Here is a 12,422-nt window from a genome sequence, read left to right as displayed (position 1 = left end):
AGCCACGTTATACCCCGACCTGTAGCTGACGGCACCGTGTGGTGGCAAAGGGGCACTCAGCCACCAGGGCAGGGTGGGGCGTGGGGCGGGCGTGAGGGGGCAGCCACCTCGAGAGAAGGGAAATGTGTGTGCGTGTGTCTACGTGTGTGGTGTGTCTGTGTGTCATGCTGGGCGTGTCTCTGTGTGCATATCTGTGTGTGTGACACGGTGTGTGCGTGTGGTGTGTCTGTGTGAGATGCTGTGTGTGTGTATGTGTGTGTGCGTTCACAAATGGACATGCCTCGACAGGCTGGGAGGAAGAGTTGGAGGCCCCAGTCAGCTCTCTGGCTGTCAGGACCCGGTGTGTCCATTTCTAAGGTCATGTTCGTTGCTGGCTTCACTGCCTCTCCTTTCCCTGATGAGCTCCTAGGACAAGCCAGGAAGGAGCCTGTCACAAATGCCATCAATGTGCAAGTAGGGTGACCAACTCACCCTGGTTTGCCTGGGACTTTCCTGGTTTCAGAACCTGGGAATCCCTCCCCACTGGCCCTGACAAATGAGGATGATTGTCAAGGGCTTTGGAAGATGCTGCTTCTCCTGGGCATCGTCTGGAAGGCTTCCTGCACAGGTTTGCATCCCCCTTTCCGTGCAGCGCAAAGGAGCCTGGAACAGAGGGCTCCTTGGGCCCCGGTGGGACCCTTAGAGTTTGCTGGCAGCAGAGCCGGGGTGGGGCCAGGGTGTGCCCTCTGTACTTTTCTCTGGTCGGGAGCCACAGTGGTGTCTGCCCCTCCTTCTCTCATTCTCATGTCTCCCTCTTGTCTTTTGAGCATCCCAGGTCCTTCTCACCTTCCCAGGACCCCATCCTGGGAGCTGGAGCTGGCTCTCTGAACATCTTTCGAATCAGAGAACTGGTCCCCCAGGCAGGGAGAAGTCCTACGTCTGTGGCTGGCCAACCCGTTCTTTAGTTGATCCATCACACATCTGTGAAGCACCCACTCTGTTTGAGGCATGGTGCTGGTCCCTGGGGGGCAATGGTAAGTGAATTATCCTCCTTCACTTGAGCGGTTCAGTCCAGTGAGGGATGCAGAGCTGAACCAGACACATGGCCATGCAACAGGGGAAGAGTGCCACTAGACTTAGAAACAAGAGGATGGTGGGAGCACAAAGGGCAGCAACCTCTTCTGCCTGGGGAGCTGGGGAAGACTCAAAAAGGGAGGGGATAAATGAGTTGGGTTCTGAAGGATGAATAGAAGTTGACCAGATGAAGATGAGGAAGAAAGTAAAGGATATCTCACACAAAGAGTCCGGGTAACACCACCATTGTGGACCACCCTGTGAAAGTAAACCCCTCAATTTTGCCCCATCACCACCTAGTTATGGCAGAAAATGACTCAGCCGCTGTGTTAATGAGCATTAAAAACTCCTTGGATCGACTCACCGTGAAGAAGTCACAGAGCGTTATGTGAGGGAAGACCTCATGCGCTCTGTTCTTTGCGCACTGACGCCTGCTCTCTCTCCAGAACTCTTGAAGTTTGTCCAGCAGGGGTCCCGTGGGACAGAGGAAAAGGGCGTACTCCTGGGGGATGGGGTCGTCGAGAGAAGGGTCATTGCAATGGCAGTGCAGCCTGCAACAGAGAATGGGACACTGTTACCTGGCGTCGTGGCCAAAAGAGTCTTTCCCCATGGAGGACACAGGACAGTGGTGACAGCAACTCAGAACAGCAGGCCGTGCAGAGCAGAGATGTCCATGCCCGGGCGGGACTTGCCGAGCATGGGGCTGAGTGTGGCCGCAGAGCAGGTCAGTGTCCAGCCAGGTCTCAGATCCTGGCTAGTCTGATTCCCAGGCCAAAGACCCAGAAAAGCAGAGAAAGGTGACAGAAACACTCAAAACCTGGTCTTCTAGTGGTCTTTGTGGGCCAGTCATCTCCTTAGGGTTGAAAATTTTGTGGAAAAAAACTCACACTTTAATTTTATCTCCAACTTCAAATTAAGTGTAAAAATCAAAGCCACAAAGAACTAGACAGAACTTAGGTGGCTACTATATTTTCTTTCAATTCAGAAAGTTATTTTAAATACTAAGAAAAAAAATACTAGGAAAAATGGCATAGAGCCCCCAATTCAAGTTCATTCTCACCAATAATAAAAAAAAAATGGGGGCTTCCCTGGCGGCGCAGTGGTTGAGAGTCCGCCTGCCGATGCAGGGGACGCGGGTTCGTGCCCCGGTCCGGGAGGATTCCACATGCCGCGGAGCGGTTGGGCCCGTGAGCCATGGCCGCTGAGCCTGTGCGTCCGGAGCCCGTGCTCCGTAACGGGAGAGGCCACAACAGTGAGAGGCCCGTGTACCGCAAAAAAAAAAAAAATTGAGGCAACCACGAGACACTGATTTTCTCACTTGTCAAATTAACAGAATGTCTTTGAGAGGGTGAAAGTTAGGCTTGATTGTGTCGAAGGTGCAGTGAGACTTAAGGATGAATTTCTGCAACCTTTACATATAGCAATTTGCTAAGATGTGTCAATAGCCTTAAAATACCCATTCCATTTGAACTAGTAATTCCACTTCCAGAAATTTATCCGAGGGAAAAAGTATAGATAAGACTTCATATAACATATTTATTGTATGGTTATTTATAATAGGAAAGAAGGAAAAAACGAGAAAAAAGACAATAACTTTATCATGCAGTCATTGGAAATTATGGATTTGAATAATTTTTGATGACTCAGAGAAGTGCTTGTGATATAATATTAAATTTAGGAATCAGGGTACAGCCACTGGAGAAAACGTAAGAGACACACAAATACCTTCTCCTTAATAAAAAAAATACCAATAGAGGAAGCTATACCCCTTCCATTGTAGCTCACTTCCCCTTTTCTAGAGGAAACCTCAGGTCTTAATCTGCTTGTTTTCTTCTAGACCTCTAGGTAACAAATCCACAGATAGCACTTGTGTGTGTTTTATATAAATCATAAGCTATTGTTCAAATAATTCAGCAACTTGCATTTTTTACTCGACCCTGTGGTTTTGTAATCTCTCCACATTGATACACATACATCTGGGGAAGTTTGTCAGAATGAACCTTCTAAGGTCTGTATAACAGCACATCATTTACATATCTCATCCACCCATGCCACTGATGGACATTTAAATTGTTTTCTTTTTTCTAAATTTCACAGCTCTGTGATCAAGATCTTTGTACATGTCCTTTTAGGTCCTCTGTGTTTCTTCAGGGAATGTACTTGGACAGGAACTTCTGGGTGGCAGCTAATTCACCGCTATTGCAGCTGAGAAAGTGAGAGACCACCTTCCCCTCATTCTCACCAGCACTTGAAGCCGCCTTTTGCTGTTAACGGCATCCTGATCTGCCCCCGATTAGGAGTGCGGTTGGTCCCACTCTCACAGAATCTAGGGGACCCACCACCTCCCTGTTCTTCGGTGGGTCTGCTGGGCTTTCTGGCTGAGTCACCACTAGCACGACCCTCAGGGCAGTGGGTTTGGTTTTTAATTCCAATTCTGCAATGGACTTTAGGGTTAGCCTAGCCCAGAGGGTCCCGGGTGCTTCCCTTTGTCCCGTACAGGGCGGGCATTTTTGCCCTTGGCCTAGAGTTTTTGGAGGAGGAGGGGGTTCCCGCCGAGGACACTCTGAGCCCTAAGAGACCTGGTGCCTGTGTCTGCCATCCTGCTCTGGGGAGGGCACCCCAGCTTGGCGGGACCTGGGGTTTTTGTTTGATTTTCGCTGCAGCTATTCCGGGGAGGAGCACGAGGGGACTTCCCACCAGGGGAAGGATGATGGCATCAGGTCACACGCGGGCGGGACTGAGTTTTAGAGAACGGGGTGTCCTCTTTGATTCCCAGGGCTGGAAACCGAGGCCCGTAGCAGCAGGAGGCTGGCAGAGCTGCAGAGCTGAGGGCTGGCTGAGCCTCCTGGAACCCAGAGCTCCCCCCAGCCCCCAGGCACCTGGCACCCTGAGAGGCAACGTGCGAGGCCTTGGGGGGCAATCAACACCACCTGCAAGTTCTCGCCCCATCAGAGGTGAAGACGGTGGCAACCTCGCCTTCATATCAGCAAGAATGGCTCTGCCCTATTTACTCAACAAATCACATGGATATTACTCTTCACTAACAGGCACGTTTGGATTAAATCAGACTTTTTTTTTTTTTTTTTGCGGTACGCGGGCCTCTCACTGTTGTGGCCTCTCCCGTTGCGGAGCACAGGCTCCGGACGCGCAGGCTCAGCGGCCATGGCTCACGGGCCCAGCTGCTCCGCGGCATGTGGGATCTTCCCGGACCGGGGCACGAACCCACGTCCCCTGCATCGGCAGGCAGACTCTCAACCACTGCGCCACCAGGGAAGCCCTAAATCAGACTTTTAAGTGAAGAAAACGTTGTTCAACGTTCTCTCTCTTTTGTTTTCCATTTTAACCGGGGCCTCTTTATTCCTTTCCCTGGGTGCTGGGTGGGCGGCATGGAGGCTCCCCGCCCCCTGGAGTGTCCTGGGCACTTCCCAGCGCTCACCCTGCACCTACCAGTCTGACGCCTCCGCAACCGTCTTCCTTCCAGTCGCCGCCAACGCCTTGAGCCTGTGGGGAGGGAGAACGCGAGGAGCTCTCAGAACCTGCCTTCTGTTCTTTGGAAAAGGTCAGAGAGACAGGAGTGTCCCTGCAGCACATGGGACCTTAGGGGGTCACCCCCAGGGGCTGGACAGCCAGACCTCACAGTGGGATGCAGCGCCCAGTCCTCCGCCCTCCGCGTGGCATCACTGTGGTTTTGGAAACGCAGACGCCCTGCATCTCAGCCCATCATTTTCCTTCCCTGGCCCCCACCCCCAGTCCCTGGCACGGAGTCCAAGGGCTCCTGTCCTGAGGTCCACCCACACCTGAATCCCGCGTCCCCATCCCTCCCCAATGCACCTGCTCCCAAGCCAGGTGGACCCGCTCTTGGACCCTTGAGTCGGCTGTGCAGGGCCATGTCCCAGGCTTGCACACGTGCCTCCCTGCCAAGATTAGGCCCGGTGCCAGCATGTCCTGGGGCAAATGGCACTGGGTCTTCCAGGCTCGGCTCAGACGTTTCTCTTCCAGGAAGCCCTCCGCAAACCACCCAAGCAGGATGCCCGTGCAGCTCTCCTGCACTTCCCCACTGCACATATGGCCACCTTGCCCCTCATCTCAGTGGACTTGAGTCCATCTACCTGCTCAACTGGACCACAAGCTCCCTGGGCCCAACCAAGTCTTACTCATCCTTGAAACTGGGATGAATGTACACTGAATGGAGTTTAACTGAAGGGGACTGAACTGGACAGATGGAGTTTGGTGAAGGTAATTCATCCGGGAATTCAGCCTGGAAATAGCTGGAGTTGACCAGGCACCCAAGATGGCCAGTGCCCAGCACTGCTATTTCAGAGGATACTGGCGGGGATGAGGCTGCCTGGAGAGGTTAACAGGAGCCTTACCTGGGTGCTGTCGCCTAAGGGAGACGTTTAAAACACGTTTCTCCACCTCCAACACGCAGCTGTTTAAACTGGAAGGAATTTTGAGTACGTCTCCGATGGTGGCTTTGGTCACGTAATAAAGCATGAGTGTTGCAAGCGTGAGTGTTACTGGGAGTGGGGTTCCAGCCCTGCCCCTCCAGAATCTGCCCTCTCTGGCCTCGGTGTCCCCTTCTGCCTCTGACGGATGGTGCCCGGCCCATGGCAAGCTCCCTGCACACGCCTGGTTCTGTTCCCGTCTCACAGACCCCCGCTTTACTATGAGCATAACATGACAACAAAGTCCTGATTTGGGTTGGGGAGGAAAGGGGTCCAGCCTCAGTCATTCCACGCAGTTGGGCAAGGGTTTGTCATCTGTCTAAGGAGAGTTTGCCCCCCCCCCCAAGTCCGAGGTTACCTAAGGGGACTTAGGATGTATTTCCCACATGAATAAGCAGGTGAAAAGCCCCAGATCTAAGAAAACTGTGGAAGCTGCAACCTGCTGTCGGTCTCAAGCTCATTGTTTTGGGGGACCCTGTCCTCTCCCAGAGGGTGACCTTCAAGGTGGAGTCATCTCTGTGTGGCCCTTCTCCTTGGGCAAGTAGGATCATGTCCACCCTGCTCGAGGAGTTCCTTAACCATTTCGCTCCATTATCAGACATTCAAGAGAGCCCCCCTCTAAGGACAAGGGGTTTCCCTGCATATTTAGAACTGCATTCTTGTGTATTTCAAGAGGTCCCAGCATCAGAGACCCACCCGGCTTTGGGGCTTTCAAATTCGAGTCTAAAAAGCTGTCTCAGATTCATTGAGCTGCCCACAGAGGGGGTACAGCCAGACCCCTCCAAACCCTGCTTCCAATTTTCACAAATTTCAAGGTCCCTCCATCACCAGCCAGCAGAGTTTGTCTTTAAAAGGCCAAGATCGTGTCATTTATAAAAGCAGAAAAGGCCTCATTTTGAGCCAGTCTCTGGCCCTGCATGGTGCACCCCTTGACAGGAAGTAAGTGCTCTGAGCCACCTGCAGTTTTGTGGCCCCAGAGGGGCCAGCTCAGGGTCCAGGGCACATGGCCAGCCAGGGCGGTACTCACGCGGTATGTGCCGGGAAGCCCATGCCCAGGAGGGGGTCCAGGAGCGAGGTGGTGCTGCGGCCCTTGAGCTTGTTGGAAACCTTGGCATAGATCTGAGTCTCACCCGCTGCCATCTCTTCCTGATGCCGACTGAAGCGAGCAGATAAAGCAGGGAGGGAGAGGCAGGGGAGGCTGAGGCTGAGAAGAAAAACCTCAAGCCCTTTTTGATCTTTCCGACAAAAGCTAATATCCTGTTTGCATGAGCTATTGGTTTTCAGAATTCTCTTTGCAGAGTATGGGTGTAGTCAACCAAGCCCCTTCCACAGTGGGGTTTGGAGTCTAGAGGTCCAACCGAGTACCTGCATGGGATCGGCCTTGGCTCTGACTTGGGCTGTATTGGGGAGCGAGTCGGCCTGGGAGGGAGGGGGCAGGGTGGAGGAGGGGAAGCCGGTGTGGGGTTAACTCTGAGCCACTGTATCTTAGCTTCCTTATCTGCAAGACACTGCATCTAGTGTCCCTGCTAGCTCTAAAAGTTTTGGCTCTTCTAGTTATTCATTGAATTTTTTTTTTAATTTAAAAAACTCTTAAAGTTTAATATGCATGCAGAAAATCTGATGAATCCTACATGTACAGCTCAATGCATTTTCACAAAGTGAGCTTGCTAACCTCATCCTCCAAGACCAGCAATGAAACAAAGGTCCTCAACCAGGGCAATTTTGGCCCCCATCCCCAGGGACCACTGGCAATGTTTGGAGACATTTTTGGTTGTCACAGCTGGAGGAGGGGGTGTTTGCTACCTGCACCCAGTGGGCTGAGGCCAGGAATGCTGCAGCACATATGGCAGCAAAGAAGGGCCCAGACCAAGATGTCAACAGATGTCCTGTTCTAGAACATCCCCAGAACCTCAGAAAACCCCTGGCCCCCGGCATCATTCCCCCAGCCTCCTAGTTTTCTCCTCCCTCCCCCAAAATGTAGCTGCTGTGCTCATATATATATGAATTTTGCTCATCTTTGAATCTGACATAGACAGAACCGTATAGCATGTACTCTTTCATGTCTGATTCCTTTTGCCCAAAATCGTGAGTGTGAAATTTATCCACGTTATTGAGTGTAGCCATGGCTCACTGTATTGCTGTGGACTACCAGATAAACGCACCATAATTTACTTCTCTAGCTCTCAGTTGACGTACATTTGGGGGGTTTTCAGTTTTGCCGCGCACACGTTCTTGTATATGTGTTTGAGTGCCCCATGCATGCATTTCTGTTAGGTACCCGTCTAGGTGTGGGATAGTGAGGTCATAGGACATATGCATCCTTCATTTGTACCAACTTGCCCCCTTGCCAGCAGCGGATGAAAGTTTCTTCTGCTCTACATCCTTGCCCACACTTGATGTTATCAGTCTTTCAGCCAGTCTGGGGCTGCGTCGTTGTATCTCACTCTGGTTCTAATTTGTGTTTCTCCAAATGTCAGTGACACTGACCACCACGAGACAGGCTGTTGACCATCTGAATTTCCTCTTTGGGGATGGGCCTCTTCTAGTTGTCTGCCATTTTTTTTTTTTTTTTTTTGCGGTATGCGGGCCTCTCACTGTTGTGGCCTCTCCCGTTGCGGAGCACAGGCTCCGGACGCGCAGGCTCAGCGGCCATGGCTCACGGGCCCAGCCGCTCTGTGGCATGTGGGATCTTCCCGGACCGGGGCACGAACGCATGTCCCCTGCATCGGCAGGCGGACTCTCAACCACTGCGCCACCAGGGAAGCCCTGAGATCGCTTATTAATTCTAATATTTGGTAGATGCTTTTGGATTTTCTATGTACACAATTATGTAATCTTCAAATAAGGACAGTTTTCCCCTCACTTTCTAATATTTATAAACTTTATTTCCTCTTCTTGCCATATTGTCTGGCAAAGACCTCCAATGCCATGTTGAATAAAAGTGGCTTTTTGGTAGATACTCTTTATCAAATAAAAGAAATTCCTTTTCACTCCTAGTTTACTGAAGTGTTTTAGAATTTCATTAATGGATATTAAATTTTATCTTATGCTTCTTCTGTGTCTATTGAGGTGATCATATTGTTTTCCTTTTTTATTCAATGAATGAGGTAACTTACACCAATTGACTTCTTTTTTTTTTTTTTTTGCGGTACGCGGGCCTCTCACTGTTGTGGCCTCTCCCGTCGCGGAGCACAGGCTCCGGACGCGCAGGCTCAGCCGCCATGGCTCACGGGTCCAGCCGCTCCGCGGCATGTGGGATCTTCCCGGACCGGGTCACGAACCCGTGTCCCCTGCATCGGCAGGCGGACTCTCAACCACTGCGCCACCAGGGAAGCCCCCAATTGACTTTTGAATGTTAAATCGATCTTGTTTTCCAAAGATAAAACCTCCTTGGCTATAATATGTTATCCTTTTAATATATCACTGGAATCAATTTGTTAATGTTTTGTTTAAAATCTTTGCATCGATGTTTGTAAGTTGGCTTGGCCTTTTGCTTTCCCTTCTTGTAATTTCCTTGTCAGGTTTTGGTATCAGCAGTGATCAACTCATTCTGAGTTACCTGTGACTTTCTTGGTCTTAGCACTGAAAGTTCCCATCCTGGGAAAACCCTCTCAGTCCCAGGAAAACAAGAACAGTTGGTCACCCTAGTGTCAGCCTTATTCTGGCCTCATAGATGAGTTGGGAAGTGTTACCTCGTTCCAAATTCTCTGAGTTTTTGTAAGTTTGGTATAATTTCTTTCTTAAATATTTGAAAAGATTTATCAGTGAAGTCATCTGAGCCTAGAATTTTCTTTTTTGGGAAGTTTTAAATTATGAATTTACTTTATTTAAGCAATATAGGACTATTCTTCTTGTATGTGTTTTATTAAGTTGTTTTTCAAGGAATTTGACCATCTTATGTAAGTTGCCAAATTTCCAGGCACTTCCAATTCTGTTACATAGTTCCTGTATCCACGTTGCTATCTTAAAAAATAAAAGTCAGTTATTTTACCAGCAAAAATGGGTTTATTCGAGAATAACAGAGAATTGAAATTCAGGACAAGTAAGTCACAGTAAAAACCACAGGCAAGTCTAATAAACAAAGGAGAGGAACATTATTTTATAGTAAAATGGAGGAAGCTGGGAGGGCTTATTTTGAACTGAGCCCATTGGATAAAAGTGAGAATTCAGGGTGATGACATTTTTCCCTGGCTGAGTTACCGGGGTGGTCAATTTCTTGTAGGAGATGCAATGTGCATTTTTTCCTGTTGGGGGGCATAATTGGTGATTCTTTCCTTTTGGTGATCCTTCTGCTGGGGTCTGTAATTGACAATTCTTCCTGTAACTGACAATTCACGTAATTGACGTCTACCTGCGTGTCTGTGAGAACTCCCACTTCTGGCCTTCCAATTCCATTTTAGTGAGGTTTCCCTCTTAATTTTCACAAGGTTTTACAATATTGGTTTTATTATTCTTAGATATTTCATTATTATTGATGTACTGTAAAGTATATCTTTTAAAAATTTCATGTTCCTACTCTCTGTTGCTGGTAAATCAAAATACTATTGATTTCAGATTATTTTACACTCAACTTATATCCACAAGTCTTATTTGACCTACTTATTCATTCTAAAAGTTTATCTTTAGAATTTTAAAGATATTCTTTGTGCAAAAATAATTTTGTCTATGAATAATACTAGCTGTATTTCTTGTTTTCTAACCAGTACATATTCTTTTCTTTTAAAAATTCTCCCTTCCTTCCCTCTTTCTTCCCTTCCTTCCTTTATTCCTTTCTTTTTCTTTCATCTTTTTTCTTTTTTCCTTTTCTTTTTTTCTTTCTTCTTCCTCCTCCTCCTTCTTCCTTAGTTTTATTGCACTGGTTTGGACACCAAATATTGAATACATATGACATATACCTATATAGTGCATCTCCTTATATTTTCGTCCACCTCAGAGGAAAGAGTTACAATATTTCACCTTTAAATGTGAAAAGTAAAAATTATATTTTAAAGTAATGTCTTTTCCCTTTGAGGATTTCAAAAGATGAAATAATTTCAAAATCAAATGAATTATAGATCTTAAATTTGAATGTCTGAAAATAGGCAAAGCTTGTTACCCAAAGGGAAAAAAGTAGAGTTGGGGTCTGAAATAGAGCCTCTCTTCAAACATACTTTTCTCTTCTAACAGTAAACCACTTTGTGAACCATGGTGCTTATAGCACATTAAAATGTAAATTTTTTTAAAAAAAGATCTTATCCGTGTAAACCAGGAAGTGCCCTATCTAGCTTAATTCCTTTTTCTTAGATTGAAAAGTTAGCTTCAAAGGCCAACAGTGAAAAGACTAAAGCTTCCTGATCAACGATTTCTACTGTGGTTGAGCCCCAAAGCCTCCCTTCACTCACTAAAGGAATCAAGGTGGGAACAGACCACACCTGTAACTCAAGCTGTGTGAAGATGGTTACTAAGGCTTCACAGCTTCTAGAGCAGTCCTCGGGAGGATGTCCCTTCTCATACCTTCGAACGGAGACCTCTGAAGACATTAGCTTGGTGAATATCAGATACCAGCCCTACGTATGCTGATTTCTGTTTCCTTAACATTTTATTTTGAGTTTGATGGAATTGAATTGTAGGTAACCTTTCTGAAAAGCTACTTTATGGTGGTAGAAGTCCAGCTACCTTCATGGGTTCTTTCCCTAATACTCCCTGGTGAATTGTCCCAATCTTTGACTTCATGTGACCCACATGACAACATGTGAACACATGGTAATATGCCCTCGTGGCTGCTTTTGGTTTTCTGCATGTCCACCCAGTATTCTCCATCCACCTAGGTTTACAATCAACTCGTATACATGGAGGCCCATCATACACTCACCATTGGGCTGGACACCCAAAGAGTACATTCTAGACTTTGTCCTTCGAGAGCTGTACCACACTTGGGAGCGCCAGCTATGACACTCAGGTAAAAGCAAAGAAAGAATTAAGTTCTAAGTTTCCCGTTGCTGTCTTTGAGAGCAAATGTTCCTTCAGGGACTGGGGAGGGTAGTTAGGACAGATGTAAAGAAGGGATGTATGGGCTTGAGGGACACCTGGTGTTAAATGCAAAAGACACTGAGAGATATGTGGGCAGGTGCTCGGAGGTGGGAAAACAAGACTGAAGTAATTCACGATTGGCTGAATATAGTTCTTTGGCTACTGTTGCCATTGACAAATCCCACCAATGCGACCTTCAAAATCAATACCAAACCCTGCCCTTGATCTCCACCTGCACCACCAGCACCCTGGTCGCAGTCGTGGTGGCCCAGGGTTTCAGTAGCCTCCTACTGGTTCTCTGTACACACAAACCTGCCCCTATACTTGGTGCACACAGGTAGATCCCCACCACACCCGGGGATCTACCACATCAGCTCCTCCACCCTTTCCCTCACGTGGATGCCAAACCAGAGTCCTTCCAGGAGCCCGGGCTCTCTAAGCTCTGCCCTTTGGCCTCTCCAGGCACATAGGCTTTCCTGAGTTTCTCCAACACTCCTAACTCATCCTCTCCACTGGGTCTTTGGCATTGATGGTCCCATGCTTGGAGCAAGCTCCCTTCTTAGCTGGAGACAGGCTGGGACCTGGGATCCTTTGCTGCAGTGCTTGCACCTGGACAAACGTCTCCTAGAGAAACAAAATGCAAAGAAACTATAAAGGATTAAAAATAACTTTGCACATGCACAGTTAGGACAAATTCTGGACAACAAGATTCAAAAAATACAAAGAGACCAAAAAAAAAGCAAAACCCCAACTGCCACTTCTGAAGAGCTGGGAGCAAAAGCAGGGCACTGCGCATGCCTCCTGCACTCAACACCACCAAAAGGGTGGGCAGACCACCTGAGCCACCCTCTGGCCTGACCCCTGGACACACCCCTCCCCTCACCCCATGTAAGAAACTGCTCAGTCCCCCTCGGG

General features: G+C 48.3%; 1 protein-coding gene across 2 annotated transcripts in view; it reads right to left on the bottom strand.

The window, feature by feature from the left end:
* The window catches only part of UBASH3A (ubiquitin associated and SH3 domain containing A), a 39,227-nt gene extending 32,315 nt beyond the window's left edge, over positions 1 to 6,912 (bottom strand). Inside the window, exons 1-3 of one of the 2 annotated variants that reach the window (XM_065876388.1) lie at positions 6,526 to 6,912; positions 4,501 to 4,554; positions 1,418 to 1,604 (exon numbers count right to left, since the gene is read on the bottom strand). In XM_065876388.1, coding sequence (XP_065732460.1) covers positions 1,418 to 1,604; positions 4,501 to 4,554; positions 6,526 to 6,638 — 354 coding nt within the window. In that variant the 5' untranslated portion in view covers positions 6,639 to 6,912. The remainder of the gene's footprint in view (positions 1 to 1,417; positions 1,605 to 4,500; positions 4,555 to 6,525) is intronic. The other variant, XM_065876389.1, reaches the window with a different exon arrangement.
* Between the last annotated feature and the right edge of the window lie 5,510 nt (positions 6,913 to 12,422).

Source organism: Phocoena phocoena, chromosome 4, assembly GCF_963924675.1.
Source record: "Phocoena phocoena chromosome 4, mPhoPho1.1, whole genome shotgun sequence".
Classification (NCBI taxonomy): Eukaryota; Metazoa; Chordata; class Mammalia; order Artiodactyla; family Phocoenidae; genus Phocoena; species Phocoena phocoena.
Note: the sequence above shows the minus strand (reverse complement) of the source record. Positions and strands in the feature narration are given on the sequence as shown.